The sequence below is a fragment of the Gorilla gorilla genome, chromosome 2 (genome assembly GCF_029281585.2).
Source record: "Gorilla gorilla gorilla isolate KB3781 chromosome 2, NHGRI_mGorGor1-v2.1_pri, whole genome shotgun sequence".
NCBI lineage: Eukaryota > Metazoa > Chordata > Mammalia > Primates > Hominidae > Gorilla > Gorilla gorilla.
Genome location: NC_086017.1, coordinates 62345569 through 62373237, shown reverse-complemented (window position 1 = coordinate 62373237; position 27669 = coordinate 62345569). Strand labels below are relative to the sequence as shown.

Sequence of the window (27669 nt, the reverse complement as noted above, 5' to 3'; positions counted from 1 at the left end):
TCCTCCTCGCCCCTCCCCCACTCTCAACAGGGGTTGTGAGACAGGTGGGGTTGGGCCCAGGGGTGACTGACACACAAGACCTGCAGGACAGCCTGAAGAGGGTGGCATGCCCTGCACCCAGGCAGAGGGGCAGCGGCTGGTGTGTCAGGGGTGCCCTGAGGAGTTTCTTGTTTGCTCTGGGCTCATGGTTTAGCCACAGCCCAGCATGGCACTGTCCAGAGAGGCCATGGCCCTGTCATGCCTCCCATGTTCCAAGAAGCATCTGGCTCCTGGAGGGCTGCTCCTTCCTTTCCCCCAACCCCTCACCCTCCTGTCTCCAGGGCACCCTCCCTCCCCCATGTGACCACGCCCTGGACGGAAGCCCTGCTGGGATCCCAGTGACCCTTGGTTTAGAAGATGCAGACGGTGTCAAACTCTGCTTTATTGGAATAGAGAATACAGGCAGCAGGAATCACGCTTGGTGCTGGCAGCTCCAGGTCCCCTGCCCCCACGGGCTCTCCCACTTGTCTGGATCAGGGGAGACCTCCACTTTGAAGAACAATATGGGGTGGGAGCTTCCAATGTGCCTTCTGCTACCAGCCTCAGGATTAGCAGCAAGATGCCCACAACAACAGCAACAGCAACAGCAACAAAGGACTGGACTCGACACTTCAGGAAAGGACGTGTAGAAGAGAAAGTCAGACCCACAGTGTCACGTGTTAACAACGGTCCCACAACAGCAGACACGACACTGGTGTGCACGGCTGTACCACCTGTGGGAGGCTGACAGCACACCGACAGCCCTGGAGGGGCCCGGCATTCTCACTCCCAACATGAGAAAGAATTAACACAACACACACACATGTTCACATTCTCTGCGAGGACAGTCAAATTAAGGTACCAAAGGGAGGATAAAACATTTTTAGAGAACACAAAAGCCTGCTGCCCTGCCCCAGGAGGCGTCAGGCTAGACACGACAGGCTGGCTGTGGCCTGGGCTAGCCGGTGAGCTCGACAGGCAGCTCACGGCCACACAGGGCCTCCCACTGGCGAGCCAACAGCGAGATGAGCTTCTCTCTGCTCTCAGCACTGGGGACAAACACCTGCCACTGGACTTCACGGCCCTGGCTGGCTCTAGCCGGGCCACCTGGCACCTCCCCAAAGTGGTCCAGGGTGACACTGCCCATGAGGTCATGACCTTGCACGTCATCGAAGACGAGGGTGAGGGCCTGCGGGTAGGTCTGGTAGCCCATGAGCACTCGGTCCAGGTCCCGGACGCGGCGGCCATCGTCCAGCCGGTACCTGTCTCTCTGCGGCGGCTCTTTGGCAAACTCGGGCAGTGGGTAGTGGACACAGTCCTCATCCAGGAGGAAGATCTCGGAGCTGGTGAGCAGGAGTGTCTTGGGGCGCAGGGGGCCCCTGCAGCACCCAGGGGGTGGCATGCCCACCTGGAAGGCCTGCACGTACAGCAGGATGCTGAGGGCTGGGGCCTTCTCTGGCTCAGCCATCTTTTGGGCCACGGTGAACGTCAGGTCCCCAATCTCCTCCTCACTGGGGTAGGTAAACTTGACGCGACTAGAGTGGATCAGCTCGTAGTTCTCCATCTTCCCTGCAGAGAGATGCCACCTGGGCTGTAGCCTGGAACCGGCCCCTGGTGGGGCTGGGAGCACCAAGGGCCCCAAGCCAACCGAGAGACCCCGGCATGAGACAGGCAGGAGAGGATGCTCCAAGTGTGGGGCCCACAGGCCAGGAGCCCAAAGCAGGCACTGGAGATGTGTCTGCCAGATGGTTGAGGGACTGCTGGAGTGGAGACTCTGCCATCGAAAAGCCCCACATACCTGGCCAGCTAAGTGAGAAAAGAGAGACATAGAGGCAGAGAGGGTTCTGGGGCACAGAGAGCCACCCTGGGGCCCATGACGTCTGTCCAGGCAGCCTGTCTGCAGCCTGAGCTAGACAGGGGTACCTGTGGTCTTGTTCCCAAACTCGGAGTAGAAGTCCTTGTCAACAGGCTCCGGCGAGGGCGTGCGTTCCAGAGAGGACAGCACGACCATGAGGTGCTGGAGGAAGCAGTGCGTCAGGTAGCTGTCCCGCGTCAAGCACGTGACCACCTGCATCGGGGTGGAACCTGCACGAGAGGGGGCTGGTCAGAGCCACAGGCCACTGCTCCCCAGCCCTATCCCTGCCCCTTAGAGCCACCCTGAGTCCCTAGCAAGCCTCAGCCCAGAGGCCAGGGCCAGGAGGGCCCACATAGGAAAGAATCATGGGGCCCGGGAGGAGGCCATTCCTTCAGGCCGGAAGAGCTGAGGCATTTTTCTGGAAGGGGAGACAGAGACATTAGGCAAAGAGCTCAGCTTTCTCTCCTCAGGAAATGTGAGTCAGAAACATCCTGCCCGAGACCAGGGCCCACTCTGCTTCTGTCCGGGCCAGTGCTTGCCGCACACTCTACCTCCTGCTCCGAGCCCTGGAGCGTGAGTTCTGCTCTCTCAGCAGTTCCTGAAGCTGCTTCCTCCCGCCCCGGGTAAGAAGTGGCTCTTGAGCACAGAGATAACTGTCTATGATAACCCACCCACGTACGGAAGGTGGAAGCCCACTGGTGTTGCTGGCCTTCACCCGAAATAGGACAAAGCACAGAGGGTCACCCACCCGTCAGCCGGAAATGCTGGTCGAAAAGCCCCACATTGACTGACTGCAGGTCACTAAGCTTTAGCACGAAGCACTGGGAGATGTGGAAAGGGCTGTTGTTGTAGTCGGTGTTTTTCTGATGCCAGAAATCTGTGTGATGGAGAAAGGGACAGAGGGAGGCGGTGGCAGGCAAGCACAAGGTTCCTAGGTGTGCAGCACGTCCAGCAGGAACAGGTCCTCTTGGCTGGCCTGGCTTCCACCCACGCAAAGCCCCATAGGCAAAGCCCTCTGGAGTCTGAGCCTCTTCCAGCTCAGGGGAGTCACCAGGTCACTGGCTAAGGCTTCCTGTGCAGCCCCAGGGGCAAAGGCTGCCTAACCCCTTCTCATCACAGGCTGTTCCCAAGCAGCCACCAGGCCCTGGCTCAGTGCATTCTGCGTTCACATCTGGCCATGGACCCCTCCCTCATGACAGCTCCCTTCCTCAGACAAGGAACTCTCAGCCCACTGCAGCCAAGTCGCTGACTGCTGCCTGAAGCCACACAGCTGGCTCCAGAGAATGACCCCCCAGGCCTGCCCCAACCACACACTCCAAGCTCCTGAGCCCCAGCAGGCCCTGTGCCTACCCTGCAGTGGCTCTGAGAAGTAGCGGCGGAGGCCGTCATGGAGCACAAAGTACACAGCCTTGGTGGAGAGCAGCACGCAGGCGGTCACCTCCAGCCCTGGGGTCTGGTAGAACACCACCGAGGACCACATGAGGTGCCTCAGCTCCTCGTTTTCAACCTGGAGACGGGGGGCCTCCTGTCAGCTCCACCACCCTAGCAACCTGCACATACCAGGGACATGCCCACAGCTTCCACAAGGAGACATGGGAAGCCCCTCTTGGCTCACCAATGAATCCATATGCTTCAAGGCAGAGAGGAAGAGAGGGGTGGGAGATGACTGTTGGTGGGAGGTCTACCTGGGGCTGGAAGGGGCACAGGAGGTGGTGACACAGCACAAATGGCCAGGGGAGGGCAACTCAGGACCTCACTGCCCAGGTCCTCAAAGCTGTGAGCAGCTCAGCTGAGGACTCCGACATCAGGGAAGTCCAGGGACCTGAGGCTGACCTGAAGCCAAGCTTGGCCTCGCCCTCAGGACTGGCCGTGCCATAGCTGGCACCCACACCCGGGCCGCTACCTCAGCAATGCTGCTGTGGAAGAGCTCGATGATGGCGCTGCCCCGCAGGCTGGCGACGTGCCGGAGCGACGGGCAGGCAGGCAAGTGCGAGGGGATCTGATTCTCCTCCGAGGTGGCCTGGATGAGGTGCTCACTCGGGTACTGGGCAGGGGCCTCGGCTGGGGGTGGGGCTGGAGCTTCCACTGGTGTCTCCTCTGGGACCAAAGCTGAAGTTGAGGCCTCTGCTGGGGCCGGAGTCTTCGCTGGGCCTGAGGCTGAGGCTGCTGCAGGGGCTGGAGCTGGGACTTCCACTGGGGCTGGGGCCAGAGCCTCTGCTGGGACCTCCTGGGGATGCTGGTCATTGCTGTATCCCCCGAAAAACACCATATCAACAGCAGACCCCAAATGAAGATTCACATCGCATGTGCAGCTTCAGAGTGAGGAGACTGTGTGCATCACACATCACCTATGGGTTACTGGGGACTTCCACCAGCTTCTCTACTGGAGAACAGAATAGCACGGCCGGGCACGGTGGCTCATGTCTGTAATCCCAGCACTTTGGGAGGCTGAGGCGGAGGACTGTTTGAGCCCAAAGTTTGAGACCAGCCTGAACAACACAGCAAGATGTTGAGGTGGGTGAAGCCTAAGGCAGATCCTGGCCCACAGAGCCATCCGTGGGACTGTGACCCTGGAGGTGGTGGTGCCCAGAGGCCATGCTTGGGCCCAGAGGAGCACAGCAGCCAGGGTGACAGCTCTCCTGGCCTCGGTGTGCTGTAGCCTGTTGCTCTCCCACTGGGCAGGCAAAGGTGGGGCAGCCCCCTTGGCCTGCCCTTCATGGGTGGCGAGAGGCTGGGCCAACCCATTTTGTGAGAGGACAGCTTTCCTGGGCTTCTTCTACAGCACTGAGATAAGGAGCAGCCTGGCACCAAACCTGGGGTGGTGATGTAGAGGGAGGCCCGGGGGGGGCGAGGGACGGGGGGGAGGGGGCCCAGCTCTCGCAGCAACTCCCGGCCCACACTAGCCGCAGATGCTGAGATCACACACATGCCAGACCCATGCCCCCGGGGCCCCTAAGAGCTGTGCTTGATCTCACCTGGCCCTGCGCTCGGCAGGCTGGCCATCTGCAAAGGGGCCCTGGGGGCTGCCTCCCGTCCCGGGGGTCTTGGCGATGACCACAGTCTTCAGGTCCTGCAGCGAAGCCCGCAGCTGGTTGTAGATGCGCAGGAAGTGGAACTTCTCGTGGGGCAGCACGAAGATGGCAGTGACAAAGCGGTACCCCACGAGCAGCTCTAGCACGTGGCCATCAGCAAAGGCGCCCCGAGGCTGGGTACAGCTGCGTGTGGGGTCCAGCAGCACGGTGGAGAGCGGCACACGGCTGAGCTTGAAGCTGTTGCGGTTGCGACAGTTGTGGGTGCCACGGTTGGGCATGGGGTTGAAGTCGGCCTTGATGACGTTGAGGTGCTGGGGCGTGAGCAACAGCCAGTAGGGGATGGCGGCGGACTTGACGGCCTCAGAGGGCGCGCAGCAGGAGCGCCGCACGGCTGAACAGAGTGTGCAGCTGGCCCACTCGATGTTGCCTGAGTAGTCCCCGGCGGCCGTCTGCACCATGCGCTTGTCACTGTAGACCAGGTAGACGGGGAAGCAGCCCTGGCTGCGCTCCTGGCAGCCGCCAGCCACCTTGTAGAAGGTGAGCAGCTGGCGCAGGAACTCCTGCAGGCTGGTGTGGCTGCCGTAGAGGATGGGGCTACACAGCATGGCCATGTGCTGGGGTGCAAAGCATGAGCGCAGGTCGGCATGGAACTCGTGCAGGTTGGCGGCGTCCGAGATGATGAAGAGCGTGTTCTCACTGTGCCGTACCTTGAGCACCAGACACAGCTCCGGCATGAGGAAGCCAAACTCGGTGAGGTCGCCATGCGGGAAGCAAAAGACAAAGCGCAGGGAGGAGAGGATGTGCTGGCTGCTGCCCCGAGACTCCTGGTGCGGGATCTCGAAGACTGCGATGCCGAAGTCGGTGAGCACAAGGCAGGCGGCGAACTGGCGGATACTGCCCTGCACATGGATCAGGAAGCACCACAGCACCTTGAGGATGCGGATGTGCTCCAGCAGGAAGTCCTCGTCCGCACCCAGGGCCCATTCCAGAGCCAGGCGCTCCTCCTCGGCCTCTTCATCCTCCTCTTCCTCCTCCTCTTCCTCCCCCTGGCCTCCTCCCTCCTCCTCCTCCACGTCTGGGGGCCCCATTTCAAAGTAGCGGTTCTCAGCCATGTCCTCCTCTTCTTCCTCCTCCTCATCCTCCTCCTCGCCCTGTTCACCCTGGCCCTCCTCCCGCTGGTTGGCAGCCTCGATCCAGGCAGGCAGCTGCCGCTCGATGGCCTGCCGGATCAGTGTGCTCAGGCGCTGGATGAAGTCCTGATTGGTGGCCGTGTAGCCAATGCAGGTGAAGGGCAGGAAGATGATCTGGCCAGACCCCGGCACCACCTGGACCTCCGGCTCAGCATGTTCTGGGCTGTGCAGGGAGAGGCCAGGTCAGTGGCATGCTGGGAGGGGCCCCTCCCACCTCCCACCTCCCACCTCCCGCATCTGGAGCCCACTGCTACACCCTGACCCTGATAAACCAACCCATGGGTCTCCCAAGCCTCCCACACGGCCAAGTCAGTTCCCAGGATGAGGGCCCTGGTGGGAGCCAGTGCTGCCTGCTGGAAGGCTGGGTCGCCAGTTTGGTCAGAGTCTATGCTTCTAGGGGCTTGGACCATAGGTGCCTGGCACAGCTATGCCCAGACCACACGAGTTCCCACAACAGAAGCACTCCCATGGACTTCTAAGTCATTCAGTCGCTGCCATAAGCCCCGGAGAGAAGGAACACTCCAGGGCATGAATCTACTTGTCACCCCTGGTGGCCTCCAGGGCAGGGAAGTTGGCTGGGGCAGGTCTTAGGACCTTCACACTTAAATTCCAGCTCTTCTTGGCCACCGCAGCCCTCGCATGTAGAGTGGGAGTTAGTAAACTTCTGTAAAGGGTCAGAGTACACATTTTGGGATTTATGGGCTACCATGTCCATATGATCTTCAGCAGCCCTTTAAGAATGTAACTGTCCAACATGGCGAAACCCTGTCCCTACTAAAAACAGAAAAATTAGCCAGGTGTGGTGGCGGGCACCTTGGGTGGCTGAGGCAGGAGAATCGCTTGAACCCGGGAGGCGGAGGTTGCAGCGAGCTGAGATCATGCTACTGCACTCCAGCCTGGGCGACAAAGCAAGACTCGGTCTCAAAGAAAAAAAAACTGTTATTCTAGCCAGGCGCGGTGGCTCATGCCTGTAATTCCAGTACTTTAGGAGGCCGAGGTTTGTGGATCACTGGAGTTCAGGAGTTCGAGACCAGCTAGGCAACATGGTGAATCTCTGTCTCTACTAAAAATATAAAAAATTAGTTGGGCGTGGTGGCGTGCGCCTGTGGTCCGGGCTACCCAGGAGGCTGAGGCTGAGACAGGAAAATTGCATTAATCTGGGAGGCAGGGGTTGCAGTGAGCCGAGAACATGCCACTGCACTCCAGCCTGGGCGACAGAGCGAGACTCGGTCTCAAAAAAAGAAAAAAGAATGTAACTGTCATTCTTAGCTCCCAGGCTGTGGGCCACACACAAGCCTTGATTTGCCAACCCCTGGTGTAGGGCAACATGTGCTGAGCAGAGTTTAGGTATTAGAATTTGGAAACAGATTGAAAAGTCCATCTCATCTGTGTCTCTTTAGAGGAAGAAATAGTTCTATAGGCCTTCTGTGAACGGATTTTTAAAAAAACCTGACTGGCCACCCCTGGCCCACAGCAGTGTGTGTGCAGAAGGCTGTGTGGCCAGGCCCAGGTCCCTTTCCAACCTCTACCTTACCTTGCACCACCAACAGCTCCTGGCACGTCCCTTAAATCATCGGAAGCTGCCTGATGGAGAAAGAAACACAGTCAATCCCCACCTACTGCAGCCAGCCCCAGCCATTTACTGGTTGCCAGACCCTGAGCTGGGCATTCTGCCCTCCATCACCGCCCTGAGGAGGCTCCCCATCCCCACGCTCTACCCTGGAGCCCACTCTGGGACCCTGGGGCCCACTCTGGGACCCAAGGGCAGAGACCCACTTGGTTATCCCACCAGCACACAGCAGGGCTGGGATTCCCACTCGCAACCTAGGGCCAGAGCCTCTCGCCACTCTCCAGGGATCCAGCATCTGACTGCTCCTTGTGCCACGCAAGGGTCCAGGTAGACAGTCTACAAATTTGGTCCGACCCTAACTGGCCAGCAGTGGACACAGCCCTGGCCAAGTCCCTCCCAATGGTCTCTGTGCACTGGGGAAGACCTAGGGCTTGGGAATCTCTTGCTGTGTGACCCTGGAAAGGGTGATGGCAGAGTACTGTGGAGTACTGAGGACAGACAAGGACTCTGCAAACTGTCCCAGTGTCACAAGGCCATAACCTTGTGCTGCTGCAGAGATGGGGCTGGAGGGAGGCCCAGGCACCAAGCACATTTGCGAAGCACACAGCAAGCACCCTTGCTTTCCTCCTGTCTTTCCTCAGGACAAAGGAAGGGGCCCCAGAACTCTCAGTAACAACCACAGAGGAGGCGCCAGAGTGAGACTGTTTCCCAGACCACCAGGGTGACATGCGGAAAGGGGCCGAGTGGCTCCAGGGGTGCCAGGAAACAGAGAAGAAACCCAAACAAGCCCCCGCACGAGGGTCTTTTGAAATGCCTTCCCCAGGGAAGCCTGCTCACAGGGTCAAGGGCCACCCTCTCCACCTGCCCCCCTCGCGCCCTGGGCCCAGTGACAGAGAACTGCCTGTTCCCATCAACCAAGGAGGGTGGGGAAGAGAAGGAGGGAGGCTGAAAATAAACTCTTAACCACTGGGTTTGTCAGGAAGACACTCAACTAGAGACAGGTCCAAGAGAAAGACCGTGGCGCAAAGCAGAGGACGCCAAACCCTGGAAGCATCTGCCTCAGCTCCAGCTAGGCCACTTCCTACTGCACACAACCCCAAGCAGAAGAGTCCACCCACAGATGTATGGTCCCCAGAAGCGGGAAGAGGGCATTACCTGTCCCGCAGGGATGGACTCCAAGGAATCAGAACATCCCTGGGCAATGGGCTGGTGCTCGGGAGTCAGACTGTCAGTGGACGAGAGGCTGCTGGCCAGGGCCTCCTCCTGAATGAACATGATTCCTGGAGAGACCAGGGTGGGTGGGCAGGCAGGCAGGCAGGGTGGGTGGGGCGGGGAGAGCGGCTGTTCAACAAGTGGGGCTGGGCCCCTCAGGCTACTGGCATGGCGGGGGTTAGCCAGATCCCAAAACCCAGCCACATGGATTATAGAAGAAAATGTTAAAACTGAAATCTCAAAATAACTCAAGAAAGAACAAATGACTGCTTATCTAATCTCAGGGCAGGGAGAAGCATTCTGAGAATAAATGCAATGGAAAAAAACTGAGAGATGTGACTACATAAAAATTAAACTTCCACAGACACATTTTTTAAAAACCAGGATAGATTAAAACCAGATGAAATGAGAAAAGTGTTTGCAATATTTGACAAGGATTTATATCGCTAGTCTGTAAAAAGTTCTTACAGATTACAAAAATGAGGGAAGGTTGGAAACCCCATTAACAGACTGCAAAGGACGTGAACAGACATTCCGCAGAAGAACGGCCAGCAGATAGAACATGAAAAGAATGCTCACTCTCAGAAGTACACAAAGAAAGGCAAGCTGAAACAAGAGACAAGTGTTGCCTCTCAACTTCTGCCAAAGTCAGACTGACTGTGTGGCCTGGCCCTGACCTCACTGGGCAGAGGCCGGCACAGGCATGCGAGCTGGCCCACCCATCCAGAGAAGAGTTTGGAGGTACATCCATCAAGAGCCTGAAATGTGTTCACTCCTGGAGCATTTTCCCAGACGGTGACTAGACATGACCCCGTCCCCTGATTTGTCATCTCTGCAGGACTCATAGATACACAGGGCACGGGACAATTCACCAGGGGGCCAGCCCTTGCAGGCCTTGGTATCCAGCAGGGCTGCTGAGTCCAGCCTGAGCCCACATCCACAGTCCCACTTACCACAGGACGTGCCCATTGACCTGCCCTGGGGCCACCTCCCACGGACAGCAGCACTCTGACCCACTGCGTCCCGTAAATGCAGTGTTCCTAAACCCCGCTGAAGCTGTTTTATGAACGTAGCCTATCTGGACCTGTTACTCCACCTCAGATCACCTCTAGACCACTTGAAGGTAAAGCCTTTGTGAACATGGTCCTGACTGCCGCCAGCAGGGTGAACACTGGGCATCGGCCGCCAGTCTCACTGAGGCCTAGAGGAGCCCTAGGCCTACCTCCACAGCCCAGCATCGCCACAGCCCAGTGAAATGACCCCGAGTCCTCTGAGCCCCACAGGTCGAGACCCCCGACCAGCTCAGCTGCTCCCTGGGACAGGACAACTCACACAGACCTGGGTCCTCTGCCCACAAGCGAGGCAGGCAGGTGGGCCCAAGCTCAAACGCCCCCACGAAGCGAAGCAGCAGGGGGTAGGCAGGCAGGAAGGATGGCAAGCACACAGCCATGCATGAAGCACCCTGATGGGCCACGCTGGGCACCTGCCCAGGCCACTGCTCTCCTGTAATCCACCCTCTGCCTGCTAACGTTCAACTCCTATTCACCTTCGAGATTCACCTCAGACACCACCTCCACTGCAGACCTTCTCTGCTCTAGACAGTCTACAAAAGCCCCACACCATCCTACCCTGTTCTCCTCCAGCACATGGCTCATCCTCCCGCATGGCTCCAAGCTCCCCAGGGGCACTGTCTGGGTCATCTTGAACCCCCTACTAAGGATGTGGGAAAGGGCAGCCCTCATTGACCACCTCTGTGGAGCTCTGGGTAGTGCCAAGCGCCTCCCCGGCATTCGCTCATGCATGCCTCTCGTTATTTACCACATTTCATCAAATCTAAGATGCGGCAGGTGGCGCCATCTTGGTCCTAGCGGAAGGTGTCCACGGGTTTTCCACGACTCCATCTCGAATACCAGCTGGCTGACAGCGACTATGAGACGCCACTGACTGAAAGACGCACCTCAGTTTCAGAGAAGTCACAAGGTGGAAATGCGTGCCTCTTAGAATCAATGAAGTAGGGTGCGTCCACTTCACAGCTGAGAAAACAGCTTCAGAGGGGCTACAAGTTGCTTGAGGTCCCACAGCCAGGAAGCTGGCATGCGAACTCAGCTGACCGAGCCCTGGCTCCTAACCACCTCTCCACACAGCCTCCTCTCAGCCCCTGGGCCTGGCTGGACAATCAACTCTGGCGACCACCCCTATTGGTCACAATCATCCATGGCTCCGACAGCGCCTGCCATGACGGGAGGCTGGGTGTTGTCTGGACAGCGCCCCCTTCAGGCAGGCCTGAGTGCCAGTTCCTTCGCAAGCAGGCTCCCTTCTCGGGAATCAGGCTGGAAGCAACAGGCATGGGTCAGCAAAGCTGCTCCCACGCGCTAAAAAACCCTGTCCATCCAGGCAAGACCCAGGAACACGCGGCTGAACAAACACATGGGGAAGCCTCCAAATCAGTGAGAAAAAGACCAACACCTTTTGCCACTACCTCCCACAAGCCCTGTTTGGACCAAGGAAATGTGGACAGGGACAGGGACAGTCTATCTGCTCCCGTCCTGGACCGTGGCCTGTACAAACAAGTGGTCAGAAAGGGCACTCAGCGGATAGAGCGGAGACATCAGGAGAGTCCTTAGGGGTCCGACCTTTGCTGTTTCTCACCAAAAGGAAAGAGAGGTGCACACAAAGACATCCACTGCAGTTTTATTTAAGAGGTGCAAATCTGGAGGCCATGTCCAGAAGTCCAGCGATGGCGGGGACAGACTGCAGAGTGCCCCTCTGCAGAGTGTCCCCAGGGCACGAGGGGAGTGAGGAGGGGGCTGAGCTGGTGCAGAGGCTTCTCCGACAATGTGGGGGGCTGCCTGCAGCTGCAGCCTGGGGACATGGTGCATCCCCACCCATCCAGGGCCTGCTCTTCACTGGCTCCTGCTCTACCTGCCCACTCACTCACTCACTGATCAACAGATGCTGGCAGAAATGGCTGTGTCCCTGGCCTTGAGAAGCAGATGCAGCTCCCTGTCCCCAGAGGCCTACAGTCATATGGTAGCTCCACAGGCTCGCTTGGCCGCGCTGCAGGAGGCGGCGTCAGGGAAGCTTTCTCACCGTGATATAACCTCCCTGGCTTTTATGTAATAAAATGCAACCAGAAATCCTTAGTCAAGAGTCTGACAGAAGCAAAATGGGCAATCATCCTGGCACCTAACCCCATTGCTCCATGCTCAGGAATTCTCTTCCACATCTCACAGGTGTGACCTCAGTGTGCTGCTCTGCGTCGGGCCTTTTGCCTTAACTTGAATGCTTCTCCCCTCTTCCTGCCCAGTCTTCCTGTCCCTGCTGGGAAGGCTGCTGAGCATTCTGCACTACAGCCGACTCTCCCTCTCATCCTCCGATGTTGCAGTTGCAGCCCGTGTTTTGGCAGTGGTGAGCATTTCACCTCCCCTTCCCGGTATCTTATCCCTCTAAGAGAAAATCCCCACCAGTGGGGTTACCAGGTCAAGGGGTGGGAATGTTTTTCTGGCTCTTAAAACATCGGGTTGAACTGTTTTCCCAAGACCTCACACCAAGTTCTGCGTCTCCAGGAGCCCAGGCAGGCGGCGTCCTTTCCTGCGTGTCCCGAGCCTCGGCTCCACTCGGGACGGCACACCCTCCCCTCTTCCGTGGGGGCCGGGCCAGCAGACACGCTCATGGGACCTGCTTCACTCACTCATCTCCGAGGATGCCTGGGTTCAGAGGTGAAAGCCCTTTGAAAACGCTAAGACAGTGGGCAGACGAATGGGCCTGGTCTTCCATGGGTCCACAGGGACAGAGATGGCCCATCTTGGCCCCATAAACATGGTATTCTGGGGCTGGGTCACCCCACAGAGATGAGGCAGTGATAAAAGCAGCTTCTCCCTGCACAGGGATTCGGGCTCCAGACAGTAAAGTCACAAGCCCGGCTTCCTGTAACCAGGAGCCAACCTGCTTGTGCTGCCGGTGAGGGAATGGGTCCCATGAGCCAACAGCCCTGAGCCTGTTCAGAGCGCAGCCTCAGGGCCTGTCAGACACCCTGCGGTCTCCTAGAGGAGCTGGATGTGGGCATCAGAGCAATTGGGAGTCCTCACCAAGCAAGCAACAGCTGGCATCAGGCCAGGCACCCCTGCCATGTGTCCCCCCGCAAGGACCAGTCTGCAGAAGGCACTGCCCTCCCTGTGTCTGACCCTGTTGGAAGCAGGTGCTGGCACCTCTCCCCCAACCCCAGCCCAGCCAGGGGGCCCAGGCAGGGCTGTGTGGCTCCACTAGAAGCAAGATACATACACGATTACCTTGGTTAGAGAGGATGGGCTGGGGCAGGGAGGCAGATGCGGGAGCCACAGTGGGAGGGGAGCTGCTGGGTCTGATGCAGGGGGCAGCTGAGAGCCGGGAGTCTTCACCACCCTGAGGATGAGTGCTTGAGTCAGCCCGGGAGAGAAGAGGAAGCACAGAGCTCCCCAAGGCCAGGGGTGTGAGGAGGGAGCGCAACGGTTCCCACCAACTGGGTGGTAAAGATGGTCTCATCATATCCTTAGAGCAGGAACTACCACTGTCCCCAACCCACAGAGAATAGAGAGGCCGCGACTTGCCCAAGGTCATGCAGCCAGGGAGGGGCGCAGCTGGGACTCGGCAGCCCTGAGCAGTCCCATGGCCCAAGCCCCCCGAACTGGCTCCTATCCCGGCTGGCTCTGCACCACTGCCCTCCCACCTGCCACACAAACCCACCTTCTTCTCTGGGTTGCTCAGTTTGGACTTGACCTCCTTGGCTTTCTGAATTGCTTTCAGCACTTCCACAGTGTCCAGCTCCTTCTCTGTGGTCACTGTGTCATCCAGACAGACCTAGAGCATCCAGAAAGTGGCTATCAGCATGGGGACTGGTGAGCATGGCAGGAGGATGGTAGGGCCCTGCTGAGGAGGAGGCGTGAGCACCTGCTGTGGGCCAGGCCACGTGAGGACACCATAGGCTGAGGGAGGCTCAGCCTGCTCAGAGGCGGCTCTTCACTACTCATGGAAGTGACCTGGGAATGCCTTGGAGGGGTCCAGGGAGGTCCCACATCTGTCTCTGGAGTCCCTCACCAAGAACAGGAGGCAGCAAGCTCTTGGGCAGCTGGGACTAGGGTAAGGGGGCAACTTGAACTAAGCCCCCAGTTAGAGGTGGGAGGCAGACTCTCAAAAGAGTGATGGGAGAGCCTCCTGGGTAGGGGAACCAGCGGCAGGAGAGGGCAGGGCCCCCACCTGCAAATGCGGGAGGGAGTGGTGGCTGGCAGGCAGTGGGGGGTTGGGTAGGGTGGTTGAATGGGGGAAGGTCCCAAGGGCCTGGACAGGAGCTGACACTCTGTGGCCTGGGAGCTTCCCAAAGTCTGGAGCCCAGGAGGGGAGGAGATGGCATCTCATGGTCTTGTGACTGTGTGGAGGAAGGGGCACTTGCGGCCACAAAGAGGGAGGTGGGACACAAATAGACTCCCAGGTATTTTCTGACCTGGGATTTTGGGAGAACAGAAGGTCCAAGGACCAATCAGAGAATCAGGGGCCCTGCTCCAGGCCCAGGCGATGGGTGAACCTGGTTAAGGGTGCCTGGTCAGCATCATGGCAGGTGCACAGACACCGCGAGGGGCAGCAGACACCAGGCTGGGCTACACTGGCAAAGGCAAACCCTTTGGGTTTACAGTCAGGCACTATGGCCACAGGTTGTCCAGGAGATATGAATATTTTAAGGATCTTATTTCTGCCCCTTTCCTAGAATAAACAATGTTATCCCAGACAGTAGGGGCAGGAGATGCAAGGGAGCTTTTTCCTGGGGAGATACTGGACTTCCCAGAACTGAAAAGCCCCTAAGGGACAGGACCTCCTTCTGAAGCAGGCAAGGGTAGAACAATGGACATATATCCCCCTACCGCCCATGCAGACTTGACTGCATCCCGAGGGTCTCCCTGGGCTCTTCTGACTGTCCTGGGGCTCACCTCTGAGGCCCTCTCTCCGAACTGAGCCAGCACCTTGGTCCGGTAGTCGGGGATGATGCTCAGAGGGTTGTTCAGCAGAGACACGTGCTCCAGACACGGGAGGCTGCCTATGCTCCGGACCTCCTCCATCTGCAAGGTATGAGTTCCATCCCCTTTGGTCCCTTCTCTTAACACTTCAGCAACACGCCAACACGTTTCATGGTCTCTTTTAAATGAAAGGAATCTTAACATTCTTCTTTAACATGATACACACCAAGGCACAGAAATCCCAAAACCGTGAGCTCCTTGGGCTCACCTGTTCGATCCTGTTGTCCCGGAGATCCAGGTTGACCAGTGAGTAGAGCTTGTGCAGGCCACTCAGACTCTCTAGGAGGTTGCCTGCCAGGTTTAAGGTCTTGATGTTCCCCAGCTTGGTGTGAAGCCCTTCCAAGGAGGAGAGCTTGTTGTAGGACAGGTCCAGATGCACAAGGTTATACAGGTGCTGCAGCGGCGTGGAGAACAGCGTAAAGTGGCTCAGGTCAAGTCTCCAAAGATAGGGGCCTGACACTAATGGCAGGATGGGCCTTCCAACCCAAGCTACCCAGTTCTGCAAGTCACTCTGACAGTTATTTTAGGAAGGGAAGTCCCTCTTCTCTGCCGCACATGCCACAGCACAGTGGCACCCCTGCAGACAGTTGGGGTGGGCGTTGAAAACATGGCTGTCCACCTTCAGGACGGAGGTGCATCATCATGCCTGGTTTGTATTTACTCATGCTTCCTAATTCTTTGGAACTAGAGCAACAATCACTCAGTGCATTGCTGGGATCCTAAAGCGAAGACAGCAACCCCTGCCCTTACAACCCCTGGCCAATTCCCAAGCCTGCGTCAGTCTCCTGAAATCTCAGGGCGGGGCCTTGGGAGTGTGTGCGGGCAGCACTGGTCTCCAAAGGCACTACCTGCAGATTGTCCACAACCAGCAATCCATTGTGACTCAGGTCCAGGAACTCAATCTTTGGGATCAGTTTCTTGTGAAAGAAAAGAACACCCGATGTTACTGTAGGGGGCTGGACCCCAAACACGGTCCCCCACACAGTGGACGGGCACCCCAGGACGCTTCCTCCCGACCATGGACTCCCACGGGCCGTCCCTGCAGGACCACTGGTGGGACATCTCCCGCTGCCCAGCCAGTAGCACATCCAAAGGCACACACAGGGCCCCCAGTGCTGGGCACTACTCAGAACACTTGGCTTGTGAAAATGACACACAGCAAGGTCCCAGACAGAGAAGAGAGTCTGTTCTTCTTCAACCCTGCCCACACTCCCTGAGCAGCACAAACACGGGAACGACACTCTTACTGCCCAAATGCCCTCTGGGTGTCATTCTTTCATGGGCACATCTGTCATCTAAGGAGTGATTTTTCTGCTCCACTCTGCTCTGCTCCTTTGGAGCAAATGTCATCACTTAGTGTGTTATAGTTTACCAAATTTACATGAAATTATTATGTTTTATTTGGTTCTAAGTACTACCTCACCAATTTTAAATGATCCCATTTTTTTTTCTCTTTTGAGACGGAGTCTCACTCTGTCACCCAGGCTGGAATGCAGTGGCCCTATCTCAGCTCACTGCAACATCCGCCTCCCGGGTTCAAGCGATTCTCCTGCCTAAGCCTCCCAAAGTAGCTGGGATTACAGGTGTGCGCCACCACACCCAGCTAATTTTTGTATTTTTAGTAGAGATGGGGTTTCACCACATTGGTCAGGCTGGTCTCGAACTCCTGACCTCAAGTGATCCTCCTGCCTCGGCCTCCCAAAGTGCTGGGATTACAGGTGTGAGCCACCGCGCCCAGCCCCCATTTTGTAATTAACTTAAAATGGCAGGCAATGCACAGAGCACTAGATATAGGTTTTCCGTGGTCCCTCCTAAAAAAGCTGAGTTAAATACTCAAACTCAGGGTTTGGTGGGGCCAGAGAAACCCCTGGCACCTGCTGCTGAGAGCATACCACAGACTCGTCGATCTCAGAGAAGCTGTTGTGGCTCAGGTCAAGCGTGGTCAATGCCTGCCAAGTGGGGATGACGGCAGTCACAGGGCCTTCTAGGGTTGTGCCTTCAGGCTCCCACTCATCAAATTCTGAGGCTTCAGGAACAAGGACTTCCTGCATAAAAACATCTGTGTGGAGCACCACACTCGGGCCCTCACGCAACACTCACTGGGAACACAGTCGTTGCAGAATTTAAGGAAGGGCTGGAGCATATTTAGCACGTGGAAGTAAACTTGCATTAAAGCATGCCTTTGGTTCCTATGTCTTTAAACGATTGTGAAATCGTTCAAAGCTGAACAATTTACCACATAACAGCCACTTAGAATAAGTCCTGGCCCTGCTTTAGGAGCAATGCTTTTCAAGCCCAAAGGGCCTTTGCCCTGGTGACCTGGTGATGCCTTTTCTAGCCTTTTCTCTTTTTTGAGATGGAGTCTCGCTCTGTCACCCAGGCTGGAGTGCAGTGGCGCAATCTCAGTTCACTGCCACCTCTGCCTCACAGGCTCAAGCGATCCTTCTGTCTTAGCCTCCCCAGTAGCTGGGACTAGAGGTGTGTACCACCATGCCTGGCTAATTTTTGCATTTTTAATAGAGATGGGGGCTTCACCATGTTGGCCAGGCTGGTCTCAAACTCCTGACTTCAGGTGATCCACCCACCTCAGCCTCCCAAAGTGCTGGGATTACAGACGTGAGCCACAGCGCCTAGCCGTTTTTTCTTTGAGACACAGTCTCACTCTGTCACCCAGGCTGGAGTACAGTGGCGCCATCATGGCTCATTGCAGCCTCAAACTCGCAGGCACAAGCAAATCCTCCCATCTCAGCCTCTTGAGTAGCTGGGACTACAGGCGTACACCACCTTGCCCAGCTAATTAAAAAATTTTTTTCTGTAGAAACGAGGTCTCCCTACATAGCCCAGACTGGTCTCAAACTCCTGGGCTCAAGTGATCCTCCTGCCTTGGCCTCCCAAAGTGCTGGGATTATAGGTGCAAGCCACTGCTACTGGCCAGCCAACCATCTTTTCTAGCTTCTCAGAGGCTGAAGGTGAGAATTCAGTTTCCAGGCAGCTGTGCTTTCCAAGCTGATGATGTGGTCCTCACTGTGGACACCAGGCCTTTAAAACCATTATTTCACAGGAATAAAGTCAGACAATGCTAAGATAAGGGGAGTAGCACAAAGCCCAGAGACCATCAAAATGGAGAAAGGCAGGCCTATTGGTTTTGACAAGACCTTTCTTCTCACAATGGGTCGCCCTGGGCTCCTTCAGCAAGACAGTGAGAAGTGCTCGGAGAGGGACCAGGTGGCCCAACACACTCTCTGCAAGCCTCAAGAGGAAAACTTTTCACCAAATCCAATTTTTTTTTTTTTTTTTTTTTTTTTTTTAAGAGACAAGGTCTCCCTATGTTGCCCAGGTTGGTCTCCAACTCCTGGGCTCAAGGAATCCTCCTGCCTTGGCCTCCCAAAATGCCAGGATTACAGGCATGAGCCACCACACCTGGCCCAAACCTAAGTCTTGATCAGGAACCTTAAGTCATAATATTAGCCACTACATGCCTTTTCTATACCCAGGGAAAGATTTTAACATTAGCAAGATGTAATCCATAAAAAGGTAAACAGAAACATTCCCAATTTGAATGTTTCTGCTGCTCACGTATAAACAACATGGCCTAGCATTTCCACAACCTCACCTTCTAATCAAGCCGTGGGGAAAAAGATACAAATGAGTGCTTAGCCAGGGATTGCTAAAGCTTAGAGGAGCAATCTAAGCTTAGTTATCAATCTAATTAATAAAGGTCCCGCCACTTGCCACAGCTTAGCAATTTGTTCATTAAAAAACCAATGACGGCCGGGTGAAGTGGCTCATGCCTGTAATCCCAGCACTTTGGGAGGCTGAGGCTGGTGGATCACTTGAGGTCAGGAGTTCGAGATCAGCTGGCCAACGTGGTAAAACCCTGTCTCTACTAAAAATACAAAACCTAGGCCGGGCGCTGTGGCTCACGCCTGTAATCCCAGCACTTTGGGAGGCCAAGGCGGGTGGATCACGAGGTCAGGAGATTGAGACCATCCTGGCTAACATGGTGAAACCCCTTCTCTACTAAAAATACAAAAAATTAGCTGGGTGTGGTGGCGGGCGCCTGTAGTCCCAGCTACTTGGGAGGCTGAGGCAGGAGAATGGCGTGAACCCGGGAGGCAGAGCTTGCAGTGAGCCAAGATCACGCCACTGCACTCCAGCCTGGGTGACAGAGCAAAACTCTGTCTCAAAAAACAACAACAACAACAACAAAAAACAAAACTTAGCGGGGCATGGTGGCAGGCACCTGTAATCCCAGCTACTTGGGAGGCTGAGGTAGGAGAATTGCTTGACCCCAGGAGGTAGAGGTTGCAGGGAGCTGAGATCATACCACTGTACTCCAGTCTGGGCTACAGAGCAAGACTCTAGCTCAAAACAAAAACAAAACAACACAAAAACACCAATGACATTTTTTATTTTTTGGGGAAAGAAGCCAAGTTCCTTAAAATGTCCTGTTAACAACACGAACTTTTTATGCAGATGTGAACTAAAGTGTCCCAGGGGCTGTCAAGTGCTGGGAGGCCCCTCATGAGTGTGTACCTACCCCACGGAAGGTCCAGCCTCTGAATACTGATAGACATAGCAGTGTCCTCACCCATCCTTAGTGGTGGAGACCACAGCCCAGGACCCTGATCCACAGACATTGCCCCAGGCAGGATATAGGTGAAGCTTACCTTCATCGAGGTTGCTGAGAAGCAGACACTCAGCGTGGCTAAGGTGGGCTTCGATGCGACCAGCCCTCTGATGTGCTTAGCATCACAGTGACTTATCTGGAACAAAGAACAGCTGCATCTCAGAAACAGAATCCTTGCTCCATCAGAAGTCCCCAGATGCAGGTGTTTCCTACCCCCATACAAAAGCACAATGACGGGCAACCCAAATCCTCAGAGATGGGAGGCCACTCAAGACCAAAGTCTCTCTTTTTCCCAGTGTCAGTGCTGATCAAACATTCCCTGAAGTATCTAGTAAGAAAGGTGCCTGGCCTCTCAGACTCACAATGGACCACAAATTCCATTTCCTCTGTAAGGGCTGCCTGGGGCTTGGCAGGTGAACATAAAGTGTGGGTCATGGAAACTGCTGGGGAGAACAAGGGGCCTCCACAGCACAGCGAGTGGGGTGGATCCTCCTGTTCACCCAGCCCCCACTCCATGGAACTCAGCTGTCTTGTGGTGAGGAGGGGCAGGCCACAGGTCAAAGCACACTCCCCAAGCCACCTGCCCAAGCACACCCAAGACCCAGATCCAGAGCCTCAGCCTGCTTGGCAGGGCTGGGTCGGGTTTCCCCTTCACTTCCCTGTCCTCAATCGGCAGCAGGGCACACCACAAGTTTCCCTAGACCACTGTAGACAGAACAGCCCAGTGCACAGCAGAGGCTCTGGAGGCAGTCTCAGCTGAATTCAAATCCCAGGTTTCTACTCATTAACTGTGTGGCCCTGGCCAAACTTCCTTATCTGCCCAAGCCTCAGTTTCCCCAACTGTAAAATGGAAATAAAAGTGCCCTCTTCACAGGGCTGTTGGGAAGATTCAATCAAGGAGACATGGGGCCACAGGGCAGAACACAAAAGCCATGTTCAAAAAATTATGCTTTAAAACTTTTTTTGTATTCATTACTGACTTTTCTTTTCAAAAATGCTAAAATTGGCATTGCAAACCAAAGAGTCCAGTAGTGACAAATGCAGAGTGTTTCTTGTGTGGGTGCCCCAGAGGGCAGGGCATCTTCAAAGCTCTTTGCCAATCGGCCTTGGGAAATAAAGACTTGTATTTAGTTCTGTCTGACCCCCAGGATGACTTCCCAGGACTTGAACTTGAGGTACACATGCCCCCTGCCCCTATGAGGAGTCCTAGAATGAGCCAGGTGCTGGTGCTCCACCCTGGCTAACCGCCCCTGCAGCTCACGCCAGGGAAGGTGTGTGCAGACCAGCCAGGGACAGGAGAGGCCTCTCTTTCTCCGCCTTCAGAGGGCCTGGTCACCTACGCAGAACCTGTCACATACTGCCAAACACGAAAGCACAGCACCTTATGATTAAATTAGGACACCCAACATCACAAACACTCTCTAGCCTCTGAGTTGGGAGCAAGAGGATGCTGTGCAGCACTGGGCCTTACCTCCACCTGATGCAGGGACTTGAATATTGATAGGTCGAACGGCAGGAGCTGCTCCTGAATGTTGCTGGTCCCAAAAGGTCCTTCTGTGCCAGAAACCTGAAGCCAAAGATAAGGCTTAAATTGGGAACAGTGCCGCACGCCCATCGGGGAGTGCTGCAGCAGCTGACAAGTTGAAGACAACTTTGACCACTTCTGCCTTCAACAAAGCAGGCTCAGGCCAGGACTTAATTTAACGGGACACTGGGTCACGACTGCCCCCTGGTGCCCACAGCCAGAAGCATAGTGCCAAGAATAACCGGGCGGCCTTCCTTCCACCAACAGTCCCCCATGGTCTCCTTCACACAAACTGCCAGCCAGTCCCCCGCAGGTTGCACCCCCACCGACTGCGGGGCTCTCCATGACTGAGCTGCTGCAGCTTTACCTTAAGGTACTTAAGGCGACAGGTGAAGTCCAGGATGTGCCCGAGGTCGGTCTTGGCATCCCCACTGGCGCACGTGGGCTTTCCCTGCTGCAGCTGCTCCGTGACGGCATACAGCTGCAGGGGTCCAATGGCAAAGACCTCGCCGGCCCCCAGGAGCTGTTCTCCTGCAAGAGCCATGCCCTGAAGGATAAGTGTCCAGCCGCAGCCCCAGCCCTCGTGCAGCCAGGATTTCCACATCTTTTCTGTCAACAAGCAGTTGGCAAGCACCCACTGTGTCAGGGCAAAGCCAGCGCCCTGGGCATGCAGGAGCTGCTGCCCTCCTGGGTGCCTGCTAGGCACAGGGCAACCCTAGACATGTGATGACAGAGGAGGGCAGGGCTGTGGGGCTGTGAGGCTGGGGAGCCACTGAGGGAGGAGTGAGGCTGAGTTGAGACCAAAGGCACTGGGCCAGAGTGAGGCTGCAGAGAGAGGCAGCATTCTGGGTGACACACCTATGCTGCAACCTCCGAAACGCAAACACCCAGGTCAGGCGCAGGCCTATGGTGCCAGCATGGTGCAGAGCCTGGAAGCAGGATGGGTTCTGAGCCCAACTGACTGCTGCTTGGTCCTCGCTCCACTCCTCCCAGCCATGTGCCCTCAGGCTGGTGACTGGGCCGCTGACCCCGTATCCTTCCCTATACCTGTGGCTCCTGGGGGAAGGCAGTAAGATGCAAACAGGAAGCATTCATCACACATGAGCTACTATAACTCTGCTCTCTGGCAGGGATGGGACCCAGGGTCAGCTTCTATCTGCCATCTGAGCCCTTTCAGGTAAGCACAAACCAGGTGCAAGGGAGCAGTGTGCTACCCACCTTCCAGCACCCACCACAGTGCTTTGGAACACAGCCCAAGTCTGGGCTGAGCCCCTGACATGGTACTCAAGAGTACTGAGGGACCACAGCTCCTCAGACCTGGCCACCTACAGGGGAGGTAGGTGGGCTCCAGAGTGACTTCTATGCCATCCTGTGCCTCTGGCCGCCTCATAAAACTACACAACTTATGCTCAGTATTTCAGGGACATGTGGCCACATACCTTTCTCAAAGAGCTCTTCAGCCAGTGCCGCGGTGATGCCATTTATCTCCTGCAGAGAATACAAAATTTGCCCTTAGAAAGTCCACCTGACCCCAGTCCCTGGGGTCACATTCCCCGCTATCTATCCCCTCTGTTGTGCCAGTGCCATCTCTCTAGGAAGTTAAACTAAAGAAAGGAGGGCATAAACCTACAATGAAGCAAGAAGCTTAGAAAGGGAAACTAAGTATTCTAGTTATGTGGATACCTGAAATGTCTCCTCCAAAGCAGAAGGGAAATCAGCCTAATGCTGCGACTCCAGTCCATAGGGCCAAGGGCACTGTAGCCCAGGAGGCCAGCAGAGCTGCATTACTCTAAGGGCTTTTGGGAAGCCAGCAGCTCCCAAAACTGGCTCTGGGTGTTCCTAGGAGAGGGTGTGGCAGAGAGAAAAGTCCTGTTTTTTCTGGAAGAGAGGCTCTTATCACCCTGGTGGGATGAAGGACCACCCAGAGCTAACCCTCCCTGGGAATGACCATTTCCACTTCCTCTCACGTTTCAAATGTGTCTCAGGAAAAGAGTGAACACTTGTTTTCTTCTTGTGCTCATCCCTTCCAGATTCACAACAGTAACACTCAGCCCCAGGGTCCCAAGAAAGAAGCGGGAAGGATTTCCTTTTTAAATGATGTGATGAAGGAGGCAGGACAAGGCCAAGCCCCCAGTCATACAAACAACACGCTTGGATCCTAATTCATACTGGGTCATGCCCTGAGCCACTGAAGGCTCCTGAATCCTCCCAACATCCTACAAGAGGAAAAGAGATAACTGCTTTTTCTTTTTTTTTTTTAAATAGAGACAGGGTCTTGCTCTGTCACTCAGGCTGGAGTGCAATGGTATGACCATAGCTCACTGCAGCTTGGAACTCCTGGGCCCAAGTAATCCTCCTGCCTCAACCTCCCAAGTAGCTGGGACTATAGGTGTGCATCAGCACAACCTGCTTTTTTTTTTTTTTTTTTTTTTTTTTGAGACGGAGTCTTGCTCTGTTGCCCAGGCTAGAGTGCAGTGGTGTGATCTCGGCTCACTGCCACCTCCGCCTCCCAGGTTCAAGAGATTCTCCTGCCTCAGCCTCCCGAGTAGTTGGTAGTACAGGCATGCGCCAAGATGCCCAGCTAATTCCTGCATTTTTAGTAGAGACAGGGTTTCACCATGTTGGCCAGGCTGATCTCAAACTCCTGTCCTCAAGTTATCCACCCCGCCTCAGCCACCCAAAGTGCCAGGATTACAGGCATGAGCCACTGCCCCCAGCCAACCAACTAATTTTTAAGAAAATATTTTGTAGAGACAGGGTCTCACTATGTTGCCCAGGGTGGTCTTGAACTTCTGGCCTCAAGAGATCCCCCCACCTCGGCCTCCCAAATTGTTGGGATTACAGGTGTGAACCACTGCACCCAGCAACGGAAGCTTCTATCTTGAGCTCCGTTTCACAAATGAACAACCTGAGGTGGACAAGCACCGACACCCTCAATTTTACATGGCTAAAAACCAGCAAAGCCACACTCAAGCCCTTGGCCTTGGGCCTCTGCATATGAAACCCGTTGCCTCGGCACTTCAGTGTAATAACTGTGGGGTTGGCAGTGCCCCCAAGGCCCTCAGCCCCCCACCCCCCACATCCCACAGGTAGGAATTTTAACTCATCGACAGATGGCAGCCAACAGGCCTTTTCGTAAACAGCTCCAGATGGAGGCTGCATAATCCTCATAACTCACAGGAACATTGGGAACATCGCTTCCACCAGGACAAGCAATTCACGTGTTTATGGGATTCTAAAGACACAGGAGACAGGGTGTCCTTTTCCTGTTTTTCTCTTGGGTTGTTTGTCTCTTTCTTATCTTTTATACACTGTAGCCATTTTAATGGTGGTTTATATGTTGTAAACATTTCCTCCCAGTCTGCGTATACCTTTTACCTTTGTTCATGGTGCTTTTTCTGACAGAGGTTTTTCATTTTTACATTGTTTAACCTCTAATTTTTTTTATCCTTCATGACTTCTTGGGCCTCTTCTCTCACTCCACAATTATAAAAATATTCTCTTAATTTTCTTTTGGTCCTTTAAAAAATGTGTTTATTCATTTAATCTGCTTGAAATTCAGTTTATATACAGCATGAGAATAACTCCTCCCTGTATCCCGTGGACAAAAAGCAAAGGGAGCAAAATGAGCACACAGAGCCACAGCTTTAAGGGACTGGCAGGGTGCAGGGCCGAATGGAAAAGGGCAAGGAGAGGGGCACGGCAGGCACAGAGCAGGACAGGGCTCCGGCTGGAAGTGAGGGCAGAGGTGGTGGGTGTGCTCTGAAGTTCAACTTCAGTCTCTTGCAACCACATAAGCTAAATGACATTTTCCTTGGCAGCTGTGAAGAACTGAAGATTAGGAAGAGCCTCCACGGATGGTTTTGAAAACCACGCCCCGTCTACAGATCTGTACTTCGCAATCCTCCCTGCTGTCAGATCGCCTGGAGCCAAGCAGGTCCCAGGGGCTGCCAATCTCTGCCCACCTCAATTCCCCAAGAATAGCTCCAGGGCCTCTCAGGACACAAGGCTCTTACAGTTATCTCAGGAGAAAGGGTTCCCCACGATCAGTACTGAACAAACCTCATTTTCAACGGCACACTTCTTTTTTTTGAGACGGAGTCTCGCTCTGTCTCCCAGGCTGGAGTGCAGTGGCGTGATCCTGGCTCACTGCACCCTCCACCTCCTGGGTTCAAGTGATTCTCCTGCCTCAGCCTCCTGAGTAGCTAGGATCACAGGCCTGCGCCACCACACCCGGCTAATTTTTGTATTTTTAGTAGAGATGGGTTTCACCATGTTAGCCAGGCTGGTCTTGAACTCCTGACCTCAAGTGATCCGCCTACCTTGGCCTCCCAAAGTGCTGGGATTACAGGCGTGAGCCACCACGCTCGGCCAATGGCACATTTCTTCAAGTAGCTGGTGTCAGCTCAGAAAGAACACAGAGAAAAAAAATCACCCTGGGCTAGGCATGTAGTCCCAGCTACTTGGGAGGCTGAGGCAGAAGGACCACTTGAGCCCCTAAGTTCAGAGTCGAGCCTGGGCAACACAGCAAGACCCTGTCTCTCTAAAAGAAAAATGAAATCACCTTCCTGGATGACAGCCCCTCTAAGGGGATAGGGCTGGAATTTCTGGAACACATGGAAAGTTGAGAGAAAGTAAGGGCCACCGGCTCCTGCTAAGCAAAGAGAAAGCTTTCACTTCTAAGGAATCTCAAAGCAATTTGTGTAACAATTTTGCTCTTTAGGGCACAGAAGTACATACTGCTGCAACACTTTCTACTTGGTTTTCCAGGCTGTTTTTCACCTTGGGAGGGAGACTGAACCAGAGAAGAGCACAGAAATGCCTCAGCCCCCAAACCTAGCACATGGGCCTCCTCAGAGAGTTCGCTGGTCAAACGTTGGGCTCATGAGTAAAGGTGGGCAGAGTCAGGCCTCCCCACGCCAGGAGGAGGCGGGGTGGGGTGTCAGTGGCCCGAGCCCGCATGCCCTACCCCATCTGTGCTGAAGGGACTTGAATTGCTTTGGGGTGCCATAAATGTCTGAATTGAAATGTTTTTTTTTGAAGGACATTCTCGGCTGGGCACGATGGCTCACCCGTCATCCCAGCCCTTTGGGAGGCCGAGGCGGGCGGATCACTTGAGGTCAGGAGTTCAAGACCAGCCTGGCCAACATGGTGAAACCCCGTCTCTACTAAAAATACAAAAATTAGCCAGGCATGGTGGCACATGCCTGTACTACCAGCTACTCTGGAGTCTGAGGCAGGAGAATCACTTGAACCCGGGAGGTGGAGGTTGCAGTGAGCCGAGATTGCATCATTGCACTCCAGCCTGGGCAACAAGAGTGAGACTCTGTCTCAAAAAAGAAAAAAAAAAAGAAAAAGAAACTTAGTATCAGCTATGTTTACAAACTGTTAACACTCACCCTCCCAGTGTGTTACTGACCAAGAGATCAGCCGCACCACCAGCCCACCACCTGCCGGGATTCTGTGTTGGTGTGTAGCCGTGGGCAAAGGTTTGAGCTTCATGTAAACACTAGCTGGGCTGTGGTCCTGCAACTTAAATTCTCACTAAGCATGCCTGCGCACATGCCCTGCAACCAAGTATACTTCAAAACACATACACCTACACTCAGTGCAAACCCCAGGCCAGGCCTAGATGCTTCGGCTTGGTACACACCCAGGCAGCGTGCTTATCTGTGGGGCACTAACCAGCGAGTGAATTACATGTCACTGAGGCCATCCCCAAGTGTGGCTGAGACACACATGCTAAGAGCTGGAATCCTTGTCTCACTTTTTTTTTTTTTTTTTTTTTTGAGATGGAGTCTTGCCCTGTCACCCACGCTGAGTGCAATGGCGCGATCTTGGCTCACTGCAACCTCCGCCTCCTGGGTTCAAGCAATTCTCCTGCCTCAGTCTCTGGAGTAGCTGGGATTACAGGTGCGTGCCACCATGCCTGGCTAATTTTTTGTATCTTTAGTGAAGAAGGGGTTTCACCATGTTGGCCAGGCTGGTCTTGAACTCCTGACCTTGTGATCCATCTGCCTCAGCCTCCCAAAGTGCTGGGATTACAGGCGTGAGTCACCATGCCCGGCCCTCCTCGTCTCACTTTAATTTATGTTGGTATGAGGCATTCTAGCAGGAGTCAGGCATAATATGTGTGATTCAACTTTAAGCTAAAATTCCCCATTGATGGATTCAAACCTCAGCTTTAACTGAAGAGAGTTGCAAGACTGTAAGTTCAAAAGAAAATCTGTTGTAATTCACAGCCTCAGTACTTTGCAACTAAAACAAATTATGGAAATAAATTGGATGCTAAAGCCAATGCTAAGATTGTAACAGTTCAACATAGCCCGATTCCAAATTTTGAAAAGGATCTTTGTTCTAGCCAACTAACTTTAAAAGAAGACAACAATATAAACACCTTTCAAGAGAAATGAATTCCTTTTCTTTCCTGAACCACCTAGTAATGGCTAGCACGTGGTCAGCCCTAACCTCAGGCCCAACACTCTTCTAAGCCATTGACCTTCACTGCACAGTCCCTTGCAGGCCTCACAAGGACCCCAGCTCACCAGCCTCCAGCTCACAGGCAGGTTAAATGACTGACTTGGACTAAACCG

The 27669-nt window shown here is 54.9% G+C and overlaps 1 protein-coding gene across 3 annotated transcripts in view; it reads right to left on the bottom strand.

Annotated features, from left to right (window-relative positions):
• Positions 1 to 401: 401 nt before the first annotated feature.
• Positions 402 to 27669, bottom strand: part of NISCH (nischarin) — a 37491-nt gene continuing 10223 nt past the window's right edge. The window contains exons 4-21 of one of the 3 annotated variants that reach the window (XM_004034285.4): positions 22516 to 22564; positions 21444 to 21607; positions 21023 to 21118; positions 19592 to 19687; positions 16814 to 16966; positions 15770 to 15838; positions 15130 to 15315; positions 14835 to 14963; positions 13600 to 13713; positions 13167 to 13278; positions 8821 to 8945; positions 7630 to 7679; positions 4849 to 6258; positions 3777 to 4119; positions 3224 to 3380; positions 2622 to 2750; positions 1942 to 2103; positions 402 to 1587 (exon numbers count right to left, since the gene is read on the bottom strand). In XM_004034285.4, coding sequence (XP_004034333.1) covers positions 977 to 1587; positions 1942 to 2103; positions 2622 to 2750; positions 3224 to 3380; positions 3777 to 4119; positions 4849 to 6258; positions 7630 to 7679; positions 8821 to 8945; positions 13167 to 13278; positions 13600 to 13713; positions 14835 to 14963; positions 15130 to 15315; positions 15770 to 15838; positions 16814 to 16966; positions 19592 to 19687; positions 21023 to 21118; positions 21444 to 21607; positions 22516 to 22564 — 4155 coding nt within the window. In that variant the 3' untranslated portion in view covers positions 402 to 976. Of the gene's footprint in view, positions 1588 to 1941; positions 2104 to 2621; positions 2751 to 3223; positions 3381 to 3776; positions 4120 to 4848; positions 6259 to 7629; positions 7680 to 8820; positions 8946 to 11552; positions 12585 to 13166; positions 13279 to 13599; positions 13714 to 14834; positions 14964 to 15129; positions 15316 to 15769; positions 15839 to 16813; positions 16967 to 19591; positions 19688 to 21022; positions 21119 to 21443; positions 21608 to 22515; positions 22565 to 27669 lie in introns of those variants that run through there. The other 2 variants (XM_019023249.3, XM_019023250.3) reach the window with 2 other exon arrangements.